This window comes from Maylandia zebra, linkage group LG3, assembly GCF_041146795.1.
Source record: "Maylandia zebra isolate NMK-2024a linkage group LG3, Mzebra_GT3a, whole genome shotgun sequence".
In the NCBI taxonomy this organism is placed as follows: Eukaryota; Metazoa; Chordata; class Actinopteri; order Cichliformes; family Cichlidae; genus Maylandia; species Maylandia zebra.
In genome coordinates, this window is record NC_135169.1 from 43,058,726 (window position 1) to 43,078,112 (window position 19,387).

At 39.5% G+C, this 19,387-nt stretch overlaps 1 protein-coding gene across 3 annotated transcripts in view; it reads right to left on the reverse strand.

Annotated features, from left to right (window-relative positions):
- Window positions 1-19,387, reverse strand: part of pcxb (pyruvate carboxylase b) — a 294,409-nt gene that overhangs the window by 141,856 nt on the left and 133,166 nt on the right. For all 3 annotated transcript variants that reach the window (XM_004554354.5, XM_004554356.6, XM_076881889.1), the window contains exon 12: window positions 2,270-2,452. In XM_004554354.5, the coding sequence (XP_004554411.1) occupies window positions 2,270-2,452 (183 nt within the window). The remainder of the gene's footprint in view (window positions 1-2,269; window positions 2,453-19,387) is intronic.

Genomic DNA, 19,387 nt, shown 5'->3' on the forward strand with positions numbered 1-19,387 from the left:
AAAATATGAAATACTGAAGACCTCAGCATGAGCAAATCCACCGATTGGCCACATGCATGTCTGAAACCCTCTCCGAAACATTCTGCATTTCAGCCATCGCATGAATTCAACCTTGGAAAGAGAGACTACTCAAGGATAAGATGACAAAAATAAATTTATCTCCAGCCCATCTCTGTATATCCAAACAACTTCTGCAATCTTTCCATTACCCAGCTGCTCCAACAGCTTCATCTACATCTTCCACAGCTGATGCAACTTTTCTAACTGTTACACAAAAGCAAGGCTGCACTTTGTCTTCCAACCAGGTTAATTACAAACTACAATTGATTTTTCATTTTTGTTTTTGTTTTTTGCTTGAACCAATTTAAATTTCATAAAATGTAAACTTGTAGACTTTGTTATCCTAAAATAACTCACCTATTTTCAACCTTTTGTTGCATTTAGCCATGTTCATTGTACGGTGGAAAAAGACCACAGAGAGGATTTATGGATGTAATGAAACTTTGCAACCTTTTTTGCTTTGAAATCATTAATGACATTTTCTGTTTATGTTAACTTAAATAAACTGGAAAGCATCTTTTCTCTTACCCACAGCTTAAGATCAGATATTTTGATACTGAATTATTCACGAAGCTGACTTTGTCTACTTACCAAAACCCTAAAGATTTCAAATCAAGTTTTTCACTTCAGTGAATATTTGCATCTATTGCCCGACCTAATCTTACAACAAAAACATCAGAGACTTGGCTCTCTGATACACTGTTATACATTGTTGCCAGATTAAAGATTAAAAACACCATTTACCTCTCAGTGGAGAAAAAGGCACATGTTTTGAGCTGCATGTATATGTTGGATTAGACTCATCGTGTTAATTTTTAATTGAGGAGAGAAAATTGCACATTTAAATGTGCTGTGAAATGTGTGAATGATGACAGCAACAGGAAATCCAAATTACAAAAAAAAAATAAAAATCTTGTGCTTGTCTAATTCAACTATTAATTGGTTTTATAACATGTTAGCCATTTTTAGTGTTTATAAAATGCTAAATGTTATTATGCTGGCACATAAATAAAAAAAATATAGAGGTTTCCATTTATCAATGTAACATTGTACAAAGTTTAACAGGAATGTTTTGATGGTCGTCTCAGCAGTTACTGATCACAGTCACATGGATTGAGGGGGTTTAAATTGTTTTCTTATTAATGAATAAAATGCAAGTTGTCATAATTGGATTAAAAATACATTTCATCTGTTTCACCGCGGTTTAATAAAAACGTGTGAGGCGCACATGCAAACACACAGCGCTATAAGAGCCCGTATAGCGCTTTACTAGTCCCTAAGGACCCCAAAGCGCTTTACACATCCTGTCATCCACACACACACACACACACACACACACACACACACACACACACACACACACGTGATGGCAAGCTACATTGTAGCCACAGCCACCCTGGGGCGCACTGACAGAGACGAGGCTGCCGGAGACTGGCGCCACCGGGCCCTCTGGCCACCACCAGTAGGCAACAGGTGAAGTGTCTTGCCCAAGGACACAACGACCGAGACCGTCCAAGCCGGGGCTCGAACCAGCAACCTTCCGATTACGAGACAAACTGCCAACTTTTGAGCCACGATCGCCCCACATCGTTTACATCTTTCTCTTTGTTCTGCAAGTGGGAAATAAACTCCCAGGCTTGTGTTTCTCCCTCACCAGCAGCAGTAATGCACTTGTGTTTCTGTGTATGGGCTGCAGTGTTATGAAAGGTGGATAGCACTACCTTAACAAATGCAAGTTGTTGTGACAAAACTGCTATAAGCCAACAACAACTGGCACCTTCTGACACAGGCAGAGTGTGTTTTCAGTCGGAAAGCCAAGAAATAAAGAGCAACATAAACCATGTAATCAGCCAGAAAGGTCACACAGGCTAAGTGTCCAAGACTAAGCGCACCACTTCTTAGCTGTGGCACTCTGCAGCAACTGAGTACACACTCGCTCTCTTTCAGCTTTAAATGCATCACACCATTAATCTAAACTACCCTGAGTAGTTTTAGACGGGCTCTTACCATGCCAGCCACCAATACACAGAATAGAATTCAATTTATATCCGAGCTGTGAAAGAATCAATCCCCATGCCAAAATGTTCATTAGTTCCCGAGTTTCCTCATCAGCTCAACTAGCCAAACAACAGCTAGAAAAGCAAATTAAACCAGGAAAAACATGCACAAAGTTGGAACCCTTTGGAGCGCACTTGGCCGAATGTCCTACCTTAACCCCTCTCACTCTGAACTCAGCCAGAGCTCGGCTCATCTTGGAAGCTGCTGTGTTCAGGTCCTTTCCGCTGGCGATGACTTTCACTAGTAATGAGTCATAGTGTGGAGAAATGACGGCACCCTGGAAGGCTGAGGCGCTGTCCAGACGGATGCCCATGCCCTCGCCGCTTCGGAAGACCTGGCAGGAAGAACACGGCACAGGTTAATATTTTTGAAGGAAAATGTCTGTCATTGCACAAGAGAGACATTTAATATAGAAAAAAGGTCATTATTGATAGTCTGTTATCAATATATAATACATTTTCTGTACACTCAGGACAAATTCTCAATTTCTGCAATTTCTGATTTGTTCATTAACAATAAACAAATGTGCAAAACAATATATGCACAGTATTTTTGTGGATTTCATTACATTGGATTTTTCTGCAGTTGGCAAGATAATACACTTGGATAATTTGCCAATACAAGATTTAGTGTTCTCATTAGGGATATTATTGTATTACCCTGCAAGGTCTAGTAATGCTACTGAATGCATTTCCCCCCCCAGCTATTCCTCTTCGATATATTTTACAGGAAGCACTAACATTTGTGTTATTTCTGCTATTGAAACTGCTATTAACTGGTTGTATTTTCACTACTTTGGAAACAGACAATACTGGTATATGTCCCTGCAATCACTGTTTGAGCTGGGATCAATGACCAGTGCAGGCACATCTATTCAGACCCTGAAAAAAAGCATATTAAGGAGCCAGGCAGAAAAAGTATCCTGGTGTCTCAGTGCACTGAAATGTAACAGTGTGTTAGATTCAAATGAAGCCTTTCAAGCTTAGTCACATGTCTCTCATCACTCCCTCATTTAAAATATAAAAGTTAACTTTAAAAGACCAAAAGCTAAAACATTCTGCTCCTTCTGACAGGGCTGTCATTTAAACAACAGACATTGAAGCATCACATCTACCAGGTGCCTAAAACCTCAGCATAACGTAACATACACTGAAAATAATGGAGGCCAGATATACAAGAAGAGGAAAATAACGAGATGAGAGTGAAGAAAACGAGCATGAGATGAGTGAGAAAGGCTGAACTGTTCCAAACCACTTGGCAAGAGAGCAGAGAGGAAGGCGAAGTGAAGAGGAGAATGAGGAGTGTCCAACACTACAGCATATGGAGCCCCTCGAGGGCTGGAGGAGAAAGAGGAGTCGAAATTATAATTATAACAATGTTTTGCCACACTGGTGATCTGCTGCTAATATTAACAGATGAAGTGCAGAGCTGTCAACATTCATAATAACATTTTTTCATTAATCATTTGCACCACAACTCGACATTTCATCTAGTATGACCCCTCTCCTGTGAAACAACTCGCTGCCACATTAAAAAAAAACTAAATAAAAAATTTGTGATAGTAATGTTTTTAAAAAAAAAAAAAAATTAAAAAAAAAGTCAAGCCTCATCTCTGTTTTTCATGGGAAGTGGAAAATCAGAGCAGCAATTTAATGTGCAAACACATAAATACAGAACATAATGAAAAGCTTGAAAGTCAGTATTTAGTATGACCATCTTTATTCAACATGGCCTGAGCTCTTAGGCAGCTTTTAGTCAAAGTTCTCCAGGCTTCTTAAAGGACATTCAGAACTCTTCGTAGGCTGTGGCTCCCTTTTCTTCTGTTCTCTGTCCAGAGACTAATGTTGAGGTCCGGGCTCTGCGGTGGTCGACCCATGACTGATGGCATTTAAATAATAATGTAATATGTATACTTTATTGATCCCTGTGGGGAAAATCCTCTCTGCATTTAACCTTTCTAGACTATATTGCATGGTGGAACATCTGACCCCCACTATGTCTTAAAGATGGCTGTAGACCCTCACTGATGTGCCTCCCTCCTGACCTACTCCATATATGCCGATGATGATTTCAACCAAATCTTTCAAATTTGGATTCCTCGCTCCATAAGACCTGTTGCCACTAATTTTTAGTCTTCTCCACAGCCACACTTCCACCGAGACAATTTCTGAGGCTTCACTGAACAGCAGAAGGATAAACTAACGGGCCTGATGCAGCTCTCAGATCCTGTGTCAGGTCTGTGGCGTGTCCATTTCTCAAGGATGTGACTTTTAGATACTCTTCATCTGCTGTAGATAGTTTGGTTTTAGGCCTGGCACGTCTTACTTTGTCTTCTATTTGTCTGGTTTGTCTGTTCAAATGTGCCATTTTTTAGGCAAATGGTTCTTTGGGAATCACCCTGTTGGTGCAAAAATACTATTTTATGCATTAAAAAACTATTGGCTATAGCAATTTTTACAGATTTGACTAAAGAAATGGGAACAAATCATGTGTATCCAAGGACAGAATTTCACATTGGCTCTTTATTAAATTGTAGTATGCATAAACACAAGACCTGTTCATCCCATGAACAAGGTTCCAGTGTTACGTGGATAAACAGAAAACTAAAAATTCAAAGAAAAACTTTGAAAGGCCTTCGGAAAATTTGAGCACTGTTCACTTACAAAAAAATAAAAAAATAAAAAAAATCTAACGCTTCTTGGAAGCAAAATATAAAGTAACGAGGGGTGTCTCAACACATCTGTACGCCATTTCTTTACCAGTGACTTGTGGTAGAACAAAGTTAACCATTTAATCGCTGCAGAATTTGCTAAGAGGAGTGCTAACAAAGCGTTATGAGAGTTGGCACAAGAGGTGATGCAGCTAGAATAATTAGGACTGCACATTTTGGTGCAAGTATTTTTGCACTTGATGGATTTAACAGTTTAAAAAAAAAGAAAAGACAAAAAAAGGACAAGTTGGCGATGATGGAAATTGTGGTTGTAGGCAGGTTCACTATAAACTGGACGGCGTCTTAGAAAGACAGACAAGAACCCACAGTATCTGTGTCAAAACTGAAAAAAAGCCAAATCAGCCCAAATGAGCACATGTAGAAGCAACATTTAAGCCAAGTTAAGTGCCGCAGCAGGGAAGTAAAAGATGTGAAACTGCAATTTAGACATCAATACATCTGATCATCAAGCTGAATACTAAATAAATACCATGAGTACTGATGCATTTTTCAATTTGAATTTAATATTTCAAAGAATGACTTATTCATTGGATGTCCTCCACCAAGGAGGAGTTTTGATTTGTTTCAACTCATCTGGAGACCAAGTGGAGAACGACTGCCTGCAGAGAGCAATATCCTATTTCAAGGATCTCCCCTTTGATATGGGGCTGGTCATCAGCACTTCAAGTGTTGCTCAAGTAGATCTCAAATGTTTAGACTTTTATTTTACAATTTACAAGCTACTCTGCACATATTAGACCAAGTTTCAACCATGCTTGTGTAAAAAGTTGATCAAATCTTCTCAATAGTGCCTGATAAATTAAGACGTGGAATATCTACTTGAAATTGTCCAATCTCTACAGTGTTGTTTGCATTGTTTACCCCCCCCCCCCCAAATAAAAAATAAAAAAACTGAGTGGTAAATGAAATATTTTACTGAAGCACAAAAAGCAGGAACAGTGATGTTTTCTGCTAATTGAAATGACAAAGAAAGTCAGAAATAAAGCGAACCCAAATATATCTTAGGTTTCTTTTTCTGCTGCTCACAAAGAGAAAAAAGAAAACCATCCCACAGTTCTGTTGATGGGCTGTACTCTGCCAACTGTGGCTTATCGGTATTGCCAATGGGGCTCTAGGGCAGTTTGTTTCCACAGTCATCTTGAGGCCGTTGCCAGCTCTCATCTGTGCAAATACCCCTGGGAAAATCTACAATCTGTTTACTTTTCCACTACTCATTAAATCTTTCCTTATTGTGGACTGGCTATATTTTAAAATTGTTCTGTCATCCTATAAAGCTGCAGGCCAAGCATACACACACACACACACACACAAGACAAATGCAGTTGTTTGCACTGAGTGCTATGTTCAAGTGACTGGCTGTCTGATAACTGTCCAGGTTTTTCTTGCACGCTGTTATTTAATATCAAAAAGCTAGATCTCCCAGAGGCAAGTAAAGCGCTTAGCATTGCTTATGCTCAAACTGATGCTGCTTTTTGATTTATTCAGGCTATAGTCTTCACAGAGGTTCACTGGGCATCTGGGCCTGTTTCAGCAACACCCCACTGCATAATGAGAACGGTACTTGGCGAACTCTTTTATACAGAGGTTGAAAAGATGAAAAGGAGGGAGACGGATCAGTAATTAGCTCGAAGCCAATTCTGTTCCTGACATCCTGGCTTTGTTGTTGGCATGCAAAAACCTCAAAGTTTCTGAAACTATTAGGGCCACCGAACAGCGATACAGTCTCACATTTGGATCAACATGTGCTGATGAACCTGATCTCAGGATGACCACGGACATCTCCAAGGAGGAGGCACAGGACGGCACCACCACTGAAATCACACTGGATTAAATCTAAAAGCAGGATCTGATGATTTGACAGCTATATGTAGGAGCAGCCCGTAACAGTGCCTGGTGCACTGTGCAAGATACGGAGCACGTGGAGTTTTCTTCAAGGACAATGTTGCTTATTCAGCAAGACAATCCCAAAACACATTCAACACATATTACAATACCATGGCTGCAATGCAAGAGTGCTGCAGACTGCTCACCCACATAAACATTTTGATGAATTAAGGACCAAAACCACTGAACTGTTAAGTAGCCGAAATCTTGTGCACATGGAATAAAAAAAAAAAAAAAAAAATGTATTTTCAAACTACAGCTATGACTCAAACACAGAGGTGATGCAGCTCTGATAACTAGGACTGCAAATACTCCATATGCATGTTACAATGTTTTTGCTGCTACAGTATATCAATATGATCAAGAGTAGAAGGAGTAATTTTCTGCAAAGTGAGACTCATGACATGTAGTGACAATACAAGTGATTCATAAGAAATCTGGCACAAGAAAAGATTTATCTGTAGCTACCGAGTACCAACAAAGAGCACCAGTCCAAACAGAAGTTAAAACCCATTTTTAAACATTCCTGGAATAGAAAAAGGGAAGACATGAGTCTAAGAAGACTTCAAAAAAACTTAAAAATTAACACACACACTGAAATAGGTTGTGTCATAATATGGCTCAGTAGTATGTATGCACTCAACGTCTGAGCACACTCCTGGTGAGAGTGTGTCCTGGGATCTCTCCTCCCAGACCTGGATCAGAGCATCAGAGAGCTCTAACAGTCTGCAGTGATTTTTAATATCAGGTCCACTGATACAATACGTTGTATAGGCTAATTCTTGGGTTCCCCTTAGAGGTACATGAGAGCCAGTCAGTGACATCAATGTAATCATCCAGGAGCTGCCTATACACGCTGACCATATTTCTGCGCACCACAAGCCAAAGCCTTTGAACCGGCATAAGCTCCAATTTCATCCTGGTACCTAACAGCACTCAGGCTACCGTCCTTGATCCTCCAAGTATATGCTTCCCCAGGCTCTCTCTAACCCTCTGTCAAAACCAGTCATGCTGGATGATAACACAACTTTAGCCACACTCTGTTTCTTCAGACTCCTTCACATCTATCATACATGCTCAGTGTGAATCTGCTCTGATCTCCGAAGAGAACGAGGCACCTGTAGTGAGCCTGCCAGTTTTGGCGTTTTCTGGCAAATTCAGAACTAAGATCCCACAACAGGATGCCGGGCCCTCACGCCACCTCATGGAGTCCAGTTCTCATAGTGTGGTCAGAAACATGCTGGGACCCTCTGTTCCTCCTCACAAAGAGGAGCAGATACTGGCCATCCTGCTGAGTCGTCTCGCTCTCTCTCATAATGTAAGAGCCCATCTCACAGCATCTCTTCCACACTCTTGAGACACATCAAAACTCCTTGCAACACCACATACGGATGTGCCATCCTGGACGAAACGCCACCAGGAGGGAAAAGGAGGGCAACGGTCTGGTCAGCACCTGCAACAAAATTCCCTTTTCGGATACTGTCAATTTAATTTGTACCAAAGTAGGTCAAATCCCCAACAGATTGTCATCAAATCCAGATTGGATATCAAAGTGGAAGTTAGATTAAAAACAGTTTTGCCTCACATGCAAACCTACACACTTTGCCTGTGTTCATTTTCTCCAGTTCAGACACGTAACCTCACAGCATTATACCACATATTTGTCATAACAATCTTGCCATACAGCTGCAGCCTCCTGCAACACTGGAGACTGCCTGCACAGTCTCACTTAACTGGACCCACACAAAGAAACACTGATGTATTTAATAAAAGATTTATGTTTGAATACATAAATCTTTGCTACAGGCTTTAATATATGCTGGACAGCAATAAGAAATGCGGCTATAAAAACACACATTCATGCAGAGAAATCTGATACCAATATTGTTTTGAAATAGATTTTTTTTTAACTGTAAACAACTCTACGCTGCCTGTGTCAGGAGACTAATCAAATGGGCAGGAAGACAGATGCTTACCGTTACACTTTACTGAACAAATATATATACATGGGATATGTAGTTGGACTGGAAGCCAAACGACTCAGTGGATATTGGAACCAGTCAGGCAAGTAGTTTAAATGGGAAAATACAAATGGGAGAGGGGGAAAAAAAAAAAAAGGAAATATAAATTCCAGGACACTATCAGAAACAAAACATTTCCACTCTGCGCCCCCCCACCCCCTTCCCAAATTAAACCAGTGTAGTGGCATTTCTATATTTACTTTTGTCTGCTATCTGTTAACGAGGGCTTGTGAACTCTCGCGCTGTGCCTTTGTCAATATATGAAGACGCAGTATGTGATCACTGCATTGACGGTGGCTTTAAGCATTTAAATATCAGCAGAATTTTGCCAAAGCAAAATGCCACAGAGACCATCCACTCGCTCAGCATGGGCTCGAACAAAAACAGCATCTCTAAAGATTTTGCAGCCAGAAAAAGAAAAAGTATGAGAGACTATACAGGCAGATTTGAATGGAAGGCCAAGTACCACATAAATAATTAAACCGAAGGTGGCAGCTTCTTTCAGCTCAGGGCGCTGTACAACAGGAAAAATTCTCTCACTCTTTCACCACGTCATTTTATCTCCATCTTAACTCGTTTTCTTTCATGCACACAAGACATACAAATAATTTAAGTGCTTAAATGGTTTCACACACACACACACACACACACACACACACACACACACACACGGTTCTCTGTTGTCTTGTACACTTGTGTGGGCTGTCATCTTGTTCCTTATGCAATAATCCAGCTTAATCCTCCTGTTTTCCTTGGGATTCCTGTTAATCAGTAAATGCACATGTGCACACAAGCTAAAATGAAGGCTTTTTGCTTAATACTATCTTCCTTATAATATTTCCACAATCAAACAATGCCACTTTTCACCATCTTCCCTCCTTTTACCCTCACAATTTGTTCAGTCGTTACTGCAAACTCTGAAAGAAAGTATCCTTTAATGTGATCTCTACCTTCTTTTCCAAATGCTCAAAGTGCCTCTCTCAGATTATCCTCCACTCACTCTGAAGCATAGATCAATGGTATATTTCTCTTCAATTGCAACAATAGCTTATGTAAAGATTGTAGAGAACTGAGTCATAAAACTACAGTGCGGTTGGCACAAACAAATGAGCTGAAAAGTTTCACTTGACCAAGTCGATATGCCACCTTAAAACAGTAATAAGTGAAGAGCACGAAAAAAATGAGTCCAGAGAGCCCATTTGAACATTGATTTAAGACGTCTACACATATAACAACACATCAGTGGTTTTACTGAAATGGTTTTATCCAACTGTTGGGAGATCACAGAGTTTCAGTGTGAGAGCTTTGCAATTTATCATGTGGACAAGCTTTACACCACTGAACTCAGAGACTGGAGAAATCCCTCTCAAGCAATAACAACAAAAAGACACTTTACTATACAAAAAGAGCATATTCATCAAACATTTGTGTTGCACAGCTCTCTTTTTTTTCAGCAATAACAATTTTAATTATAAAAAGTGCCAAAGCAGAAACATGATTTAATGTGTTTTCACTTCTTTGGTAAAGGAAACAAAGTCACAGGTTTGATCAATCGTAGCTCCCAAGCTCACATTTGCCTCTGCAGCAGGAGTGCTATGGATGTGGCCACATATATAAACACAACTGGCCGAACCTCTGCCCCTGAAGTAAAGACGGTGGGGCAAATGGCGGCTTCAAAAAAAATCTGCGTTCGCACCTGTGCATTTTTAATTGCTTAATTTTGAGTTTATAACAATGCATCGATTGTTGGAAGACATACTTACACACTAATTAAAAGTGCAACTTCTAACTTTCAAGTAAAAATACAAAATCGGCCGACTGTTCCTTTAAAATTGAAAGTAATATAAACTAATATCGGTTGGTCAGCTTCCCGCTGTTGACAATACTGTGTTTTTAAAGACGTGGTACATTGCAGCAGGGGAGTGTAAAGTGCAGAAACAGACGTGAAATGACTTTGATTTTGGGCCTTAGTTTCAAACAAACAACTGAACAAGATCCTTGTTACCTTCAACTCATTTAGGGATTTTAACACAGAAATGGTTCAATTTCTCAGCCTCCGTAAGTGGACCCTATTCCAGATTTCACAGTTAGCTTGCTTTTGTGATAACAATGAAACCTCTTCAAAACACTCTCCAAACCATTTACCATTAAGTCCGTTTTCCCTTTTATCCACTCTACTCTCAATTCCCACTTTACAGACTCCTCAACCGAGGCTCACTCACAGCCCCTTCACCTCAAACCTTTCATCACCTTCGTCAAACTCAGTCCTGCTGCTACCTGGTTAAACTCTTTTGCATTTTGGCAGCCTAGGCTTACATATAGACTTATAAGTCAGCACGAACGCACCTGAATCTGATCTATGGAGAGGAAACATTGAGACAACACTGCCTGCCAGAAACAGACCAAAAGTGAAGGCAATATCTGAGCTCCAACTGATATCGTACCAATTAGAGTTGGAGAGGAGCAGATGGAGAGGCAGAAACACAGAGAGGTAAGGAGAGCAATGAAGGGAACGAGACAGAATAACACATGGAGTTGGGGAGAGATGAAAATGTATGTTCCATGTTAATGTTTGAAGTCAAGCTGCATGGATGAATGAAGACGGAAAGAAGTGAGACAGGGGGAAGTGAAGTAAAAACAAGGTCATTCGCCAACACCTATTTCAATACTTCAAAGAAACAAAACAAAAGACAAACATGTTTTAAGAATTGCATCGTGTGTCCAAGCATTACCAGATGACGCCGGAGGGTCCTTCACGACCCCTAAAAAGACCCTTTTTAATTAATTCTCTATACAAAGTTTGTGGGGAGGTCAGAAATGAACACCAACTTCAAAGGGGGGAAATAAATCCAGCTTTCAATCACTTGACACAGAAACAAACTTCACAACTTTGTCACCAGTTTTAAAGACTCGATGTCTCTAAAGCATCTTCCTACTTTTCTCTTCTTTTTGCTAAATGCGTAAGTGGGTTGACTCCCAAGGAATTTGGTGACAGTTTATGTGCAGCCCTGGAAAAATCTGGCCATCTCCTGAATTTAATTACTGATGTCCTTCATAACTGGGTGTCTCGCTGTCACAGCTTCTGCATCATGTAACTGCAACGTGCCAAATTAAAATGTGCACTTGGTATGCTGTCACAAGCCCCCCGAGCCAGTATGTTTACCACAGTTTTCAATTAAAATATTGACCTTTTATTTCACTTAAGCCTAAATTAAAGAAATTCCAAGGGAAATGTTAACTTTTGAAAGTGGGCAGATGCCATAAGCTCAGTCTCCACTGACACCATAATGGTTATGGTATTTAATATTCCGAAGAGCTAATGACAGAAGAACCTTGAATCAAAGTGTGAAAAAAGGAAATCACACAGCATATATGCTGTTCCAGTTGAGCATAACAAGGTGACATCTTTGTATGTGGCACAGAAAGCAGATAAATCAGGGCCAGTCATGGAAATGAGTAATAGACTGTTGCCTCAGAAGGACGTCATCTCTCTCCTGCGCATTTCTTATGGTCACACATTCACTGAGAACATGCACAAGCTCTGAAAGCAATGCATTACTACCTCGATTATTTATGAACGTATGTGAAAAGAAAACCTTGGCGTTTGCCTTCAATACTGGAATACATCTAAGACGTGGAACACGTAAGGCAGCACACACAGCCAGATCCTTATTTGCTCTATCCAGACTTTTGTTCTCAAATAAATGAAAATACTAAAGCAACTATGCACCCAAGTGTAGTCTAAAAAATCCTGCCGTCTATATATTATTTACAGAGACTCAAAAAGATTCAGGCACCAATCACATACAATCAAGACATGTGATACATGTTGTTAAGACTTTGGCAGAATTTAAGCCCAACCACATGCAAAGTATGCTCACAGTCTCTTTCTGTTCCTCAGACTGTGTTGAATCATTGCCAGAAAAGTATTTTCTGCAGACCAAAACAGACTGTTCATGCTCAGGTCCAACTGAAATCAATGTATCACACACACACACGCACACACAACCTACCTGACAAACTAATAACCCAAACATAATGCCATTATGTTAATGTTATCTCAGAGGTATCAGACGGGTAACAAATTTGGCAAAAAAATTGCTACAAATTAAATTGATGGTGTTCTATGTGTATGTAGTACATCCATGTGATGCTACTGGCCTTTAGCTACAGGTGCTTTACGCTGGTCTGCTTTAATACCGAACTCCACTGACTGGAGAACTTAAATGCCTATGTTGATAATAAGCGGGACCTCTCACACTTCACTATAACACAAAGGGACAAACACTAGAGGTTTATTTATTTTAAACAGAGACCTTTTCACAGAATTAATGGCTGCACTGGTTACATAAATCCGACTCGGCTGAATCATGGCTACTCTAACGACAGCAAAGCAATTTCTCCTTGCTTCAATTAAAAGTTACTCTGCATTTTCTACAGTCTTTCACAAGTTATTAGCAAAGTCTGAAACCAGGGAGACATGAACATTCTCATTTCATTAACAGAAAGTTAACTGGAGACTTTCAGTGATGCATGAAAGGAGCCTTTTGTAAAATCATTTTCTTTCACTGAAATTATTTTTGAATTTTGGAAAAGAAAAAACCTGCACTGGTCATCTCTTACATGCACGAGGATCCTTCTACTGCAAATAATCCAGTCACACTGTCAATGGAAAATCTTTTAGTGCATATTTTTCATTATCTGTGGCTGTAATCCACAGCTGCTGTACAAGTGCATGAATTTAAAGTACATCTACTCCGATACTTTATTTCACTTTTACTCCTATATTTTCAATTTCACCTTCATTTCCTGTCCTGTACAGTACAGGTTCTATTTTATACCATCTCACAAAACCATTACCTACCTCACTTTCCTCCCTGTATGTCTCCCTGGGGTATCACTGGCTTTATTTATCCTCTTTTACTTCATTTAAAATCTTTTCTTCCTTTCTTCCCTGCTCTGACTTTCAGTGTTTATTTTTCCTCCTGCCTTCCGTTTCCCTCTATTTACCACTTCACAGCAGCATCGATACATTTTTAGGCCAAGTCCAAAGATGTGTTTGTGTCCTTCATAATAAAAACATATTTATAGCCAAGTACTAACTAATTTGACAGTAAATGTTTGTGCACACTGCAGAGCACACATGCCCTGCTTTCAGATTCTTGTTGCCATTTATCAAAAGCCCATTTTTTGATACTCATACTGAACTGCTTTCTCCTTTCAATCCTCTCAGAGTGTGTGTTCCAGACGGAGGTATAATGACCCTAATAAGCAATAGAAGACTGCTTCTTCACAGTTTTTCTTCCTTTTCATTTTCTCCCTTTTTAGCTCTGAATCTTCTGTCAATTATCACCCATTCTGCCTTGCTTCTACTCCTCAGAACACATTAATTTCCCCCTCTCTTCATATTCTCATCATCCTCCCTCTCATTTTCACCCCTTTCCTCCTTTTATTTCCTTTCTACTCCTGTGTAATTCCCATCTTCGCTCCACCCCACACACCCGTGGCCCAGCACTTCACTTCGACTGCCATCTTCCTTGCTTGAACCCTCTTCCTTCTTAATCTCTTCACAATTTCGTCCCTCCCTCCTTCATATATTCCTCTATTAAAAATTGCCATTAATCACCTAATTACATACAGTAGTAACTGTTCCATGATTCCTCACTACCATCATGAGGAGAAAATATGAAAAATAAAAATCACGCACAGCTCCTTAAAAATGTACCCATAAATGTCCACATTTTGTCCAACACCAAGCAAAAATCCAAACAAAGTGACTCCCAGCATAACCTCAGGAAGAAATACTGGGGCAGAGATGCTTGATGCCACACACACACACACACACACACACACACACACACACCTCATGTAGTATTTAACATCCGTGTGACCATTAGAGTCAGTGGCAACCAGATGTCTCTGACAGCACTACAAGCTGTTTGGGGGTTTGGACGGAGGTTCAATGGACACAAACACACTTATTTGAATTACTAGCAGTTCACACTTACACAGACTTGCAGCCACAGTAGATATAAGTTGGTTCAGGAGGAGATGCAGACTTCTGCTATGAAGATGCATGTTTACACGCGTATGTACTGCATGGAAATAAATCCTCAGATCTTGCACATACAGTTTCCACCTGTCAATGCCTATGAGATTCTGAAGAGAGCTAGTGATGTCTAAGTTTATACTCAAAAAATAAAAACAAACAGTGTCTGAGGAGAATAAATTCAAACATAGTAATTCAACAGCCTAGACAAGACCCATCAAAGTTTCATCACCTCAGGGAAGCTGTTGGATTTTAGGTCCTAATGTTTAAATATGGAAATCTTGTTGAGTGTCCTCAGAAAACACCTTCAAAGTTCACATCTGTCCTGTGTGATTCCACCTTAATGTTTTCTAGTGTCTCTCTGCTTTTTTACATTTAAGCAAATCTAAAGCTCAATTACAACCTGAGCATTAAGGTTGCCCTTACTTTCAACCTAAATTTTATTGCAGTTTATGCTCATAGAAGCTACATGTTGGCATGTTCTCATTCTTGGCTAAGCTGCACTGTTTGCACCGGTTTAATGGTTTATTACTGAATTGTTAGTCAAAATAACAGCATGACTTTATAGATTTAAATGGGGTCCACTGGGTCACTGTCACATGACCTCACATTTGACTCTACGAGACCTTAATATACAGAGTGTTAGATTTGTATTGTTGATTGTCATTTATGCTTAGAAATATTTACTTATATATGCTTAGAGTTTTGTAATTAGTTGTAGATTGGTAGAGGTTTTGATCCTTGATAGTCTGCAAACTTTGTGTGTATTAGACAGCACTTTGGGAGCATGAGAGGTCATACCGTGTCTTATTGTTTTATGGTAGGATTAACGTAGCTACATCTGTTCTAGTCTAAGTGCTCTTTGTTTAGATGAACTGCAGGACTTCCTCACCGTGTTATCTAGGATGAACTATCTAGGGTGAGGGGGAGGCTACCCTCTTCCTGACCAAGGATGTTTAACCCTTTGATCAGCCACACACACACACACACACAGGCAAGGTACTCTTTGTTTGTATGTAGACGTCGTATGTTAATGAACCTATGCATATTCATGTAACCTCAATAAAAGGACAGTGTTACGGGAGGACGGACGAGAGCTACTGGGGTCAAGCGAAGGAACGGCGTTTGTCTGGTTCTCTCCCGTGCACGAGTACCATGAAGAAGTTTGCCTACTTGCGTCTTGCTTGCAGTGTAATTATATTGTCTTAACGTTCCAGCGAATAGGTTCAAGCTACAAACCTATCACAGAGGACTGTGGTTGTCTTAGTGACTGTAAAACAAGCCCACCCCTCCACCGCCGTGTTTCACAGTTTGTATGTAGTGTTTGTGCTGATATGCTGAATTCGATTTTCAGTAAAAAGTTCCAACTTTGTAAAGCTAAACTATGCTACATTCGCACATGTCTTTGTCATGTCTCGTCTATAATATCCTGACCATAACTTGAACCTGGTATTCAATACCGCTGCACAATCCACTTCGTATCGTCTGTCATGTCTTTATCATACAGTTAGTAATGTATAGTTATCATTATAGTATTGTTTAGTTAGTAATTAGTACCTTTTATCCCTTAATTTTACTGAAGTTTAGCACATTATTTATTTGTAATTTCTAGTTTGATATCTCTTGGAAATATATATTTTATATACTTATAATGCACCATGGGGGGCTTGGGGTGAAACAGAATTTGGGTACACTGTATACCATGTATACTGTTGTATTGACAATAAAGCTCTTGAATCTTGAATCTAAGCTGTGCTGCCATGTTCTTTTAAAGTGTAGAGGCTTTCTACTGGCCCTTCCAAAGAAGCCACACTTGTTCAGTCTTTTTCTGATTGTACCATCATGAACTTTGTAGGCTTCATTTAGCTAGTTAGAGTGAGAGGTAGGTCTTTGATTATTTTGAGCACTGCATGGTCTGACCTTGAGGTGATAATTGACTCCTATAAGATCCATGACGACTTGTTCCCACTGAATGTGTCTTTTGCAACATTGAGTAAAAGTCAAATGAAAGACTACCTCATTGTGGCTGTTTTAGTTGGACACACAACTTATCAGGATTTAAAAATCTTGCTCTGCTCAACACAGTTGGGGACCTTTATGTGAAACGCCATCATCCCCAGTCAAGGTATTTGGATTTTCTACCAGTGTGCTTTACTTTTGATTGCTAGTGCAATATTAAAGGATTTTTTTCCCTCCGTGTGCATGTGGCACTTCTTCGCCTGCGGCAGAAGCCTTAGCCACTGCTCAGGCTTGTCGAGACTTCTCTCATCTTCTTCTGGCTCACCCAAAAGTTCAAACCATCTATCAGCTTTCATCTGCGCTGCCCATCTTCCTCACTGTGACGGCGCCGAACACATCTTAAGGCTATGCCTATACCATCCTAATATCCAAGTGCTTCCTCGTCAATTCCAACTTCAACAGATCTTTGATGTACTTGTTGCTTCAATGCTACGTATTTCTTGCGCCTGCAGGATCATGCTGTTTAGGTTCATAAAGTCGGCTACATTTTTTTTTTTTTTTTTTTTTAAATCTATCACATACACCGATATGTTTTTCTGTACTCTTTTACAGTAAAAAAAAAAAAAAAAAGAAAAAGAAGAAGAAAAGGAATCGTCCATGTTCAGTAGTTGTGTGAAACCGAGGGACACATGAGTAATTCAGCACATTAATCGGCCACCCCTGCGTTTCATATAAACTTCCTCTGTATATGCAAGTATGTCCAATAAATTAAAGGCTTTCATTGAGATTTTGTTATAGAACTGTCAAAGTTACAGAAAGCAGTATTTTTTATGCAGCAAATAAAGAGTTCATTAACAACCAGAACAACAGTTAAAGGTGCTTTTTTTTAAACTCAGATTGCTACGTGGTTCAACGTCAAATTTGACATGAAATGCTACTTTTAATAACACGCAAACATTTCACCAAACAAAGAAAAAACTGCAAAATGCAGTTTCCATTGCTAAATTGCATTTAACCTTTAAAATAGTATCTGTGCACTTATTGCTTTATAAATGTTATTCACAGTGGATTTTATTTATATATTAAACACCGACAGCTGCAGACACGAGCAGTTTGTCAGCCTTTATCTGTTCTGTGTGCTTCAATACAATCAATCTCAATTTGTTCTTTTCTAAAATTATACAGTGCCACCCTGCCATGCAGCGTAGAGATAAATTTTAAAACTTTTTGCAGCAACCCAAGACAGGAAAAAAAAAAAAAAAAAAAAAAAAAAGAAGAAAATAAACCAAAAAAAACCCACATTATGATCCAAATTTTATTCCTGTAGCAACACCCAGAAATCACAAGATGATGTTCCTGGTCACAGATGCAATCAGCACCATCAGCAAACACATACAGATGACAGATTAAAAGGAAGCTGCTGTGTGCCAATAACACATTACGAAACCTTTTGCACATTTATCTTTTTAATCATGTGACAAAAACAGAGGGGGGTGGAAAATATGGCAACTGAGGAACAATGTAGAGAGAGAGAGGAGGGAGGAAAAGGCACTTTGATGGGAGAAAAATCCTGGCGCCAGTCAGTGGCAACCCTCAGCCTCCTAGTAGATACAACCTATGGTATGAATTTCAAAATCCTAGGTCACTTCCTTCAAGTTATCATGTTCACAACACTTTCAGAAGTCAACATCACTGAGATTCAAATCCATCTGTGATTTTTAGTAGATACGATTAGGGTATCAATTTCAAACTCTTAGGTCGCTTCGTTCGTGTCTACGTTGCCTGCCCGACTGCGCCTGCCCAGCAGGGCGACGACAATACCCCAACAGCCTTCTACGGCCGAGGGACAAATATAAGATAAAATTCAATGGAAGAGAAAAATTTGATCACAGACTACTTTGTGTGGTTTCTGTCTCCATTTTCATTCTCATGTCTGCATTAGGAAATGCAACACCATAGCAACAAAGCAACAACACAATCCAAAATTCACTGGCAATCACTTCTCTCTCTTATCCTCACGCTCTCTATACAGTATAACAAAAAGCATCTGATTCTTGCTAAGCAGGTCACTTTAAACTACTTCTTCCCTCCCTACATTGCACCATCCTGATTTTCACTCCATTTCTCCACCAGCTCCAACTTTGTTCCTACAGTCATTCAACTTTCAGCCAATTCTTAAGATGAATTCAGCTATTATTCTGTCACTTTTATATTTTATATATGCAACAATAACAACATATTCATGAAGTGGACCTACTTGTGTGTTCAAAGCATACAAAAAAGAGATTAGCACTGGTTGCACTAAATGCTACAGCAAATACAAGACAAGAGCATCACCGTAGACTGCTAGCTAGTCCAAACAAGAGGAAAGAATATTAGCCCTTTCTAAGATAAGGAATCTGGTAAACAAATAGCAGCTGGTTTTATAATATTTAGAATGAGTCAACAAATTAAAACTCATCAATTCATCTGTTACAAAGAAATTATCAGATAGAAAAAGCAATACACAGACTATCCATCCCTTTTATTTCCTGAAATGCTTCCAATGTGATCGACTGTGTTATACACTGGTCTCTGTTTACCAGAAAACTGTAGGTTTGTGTACAGGCTGATATTTGTGTCATT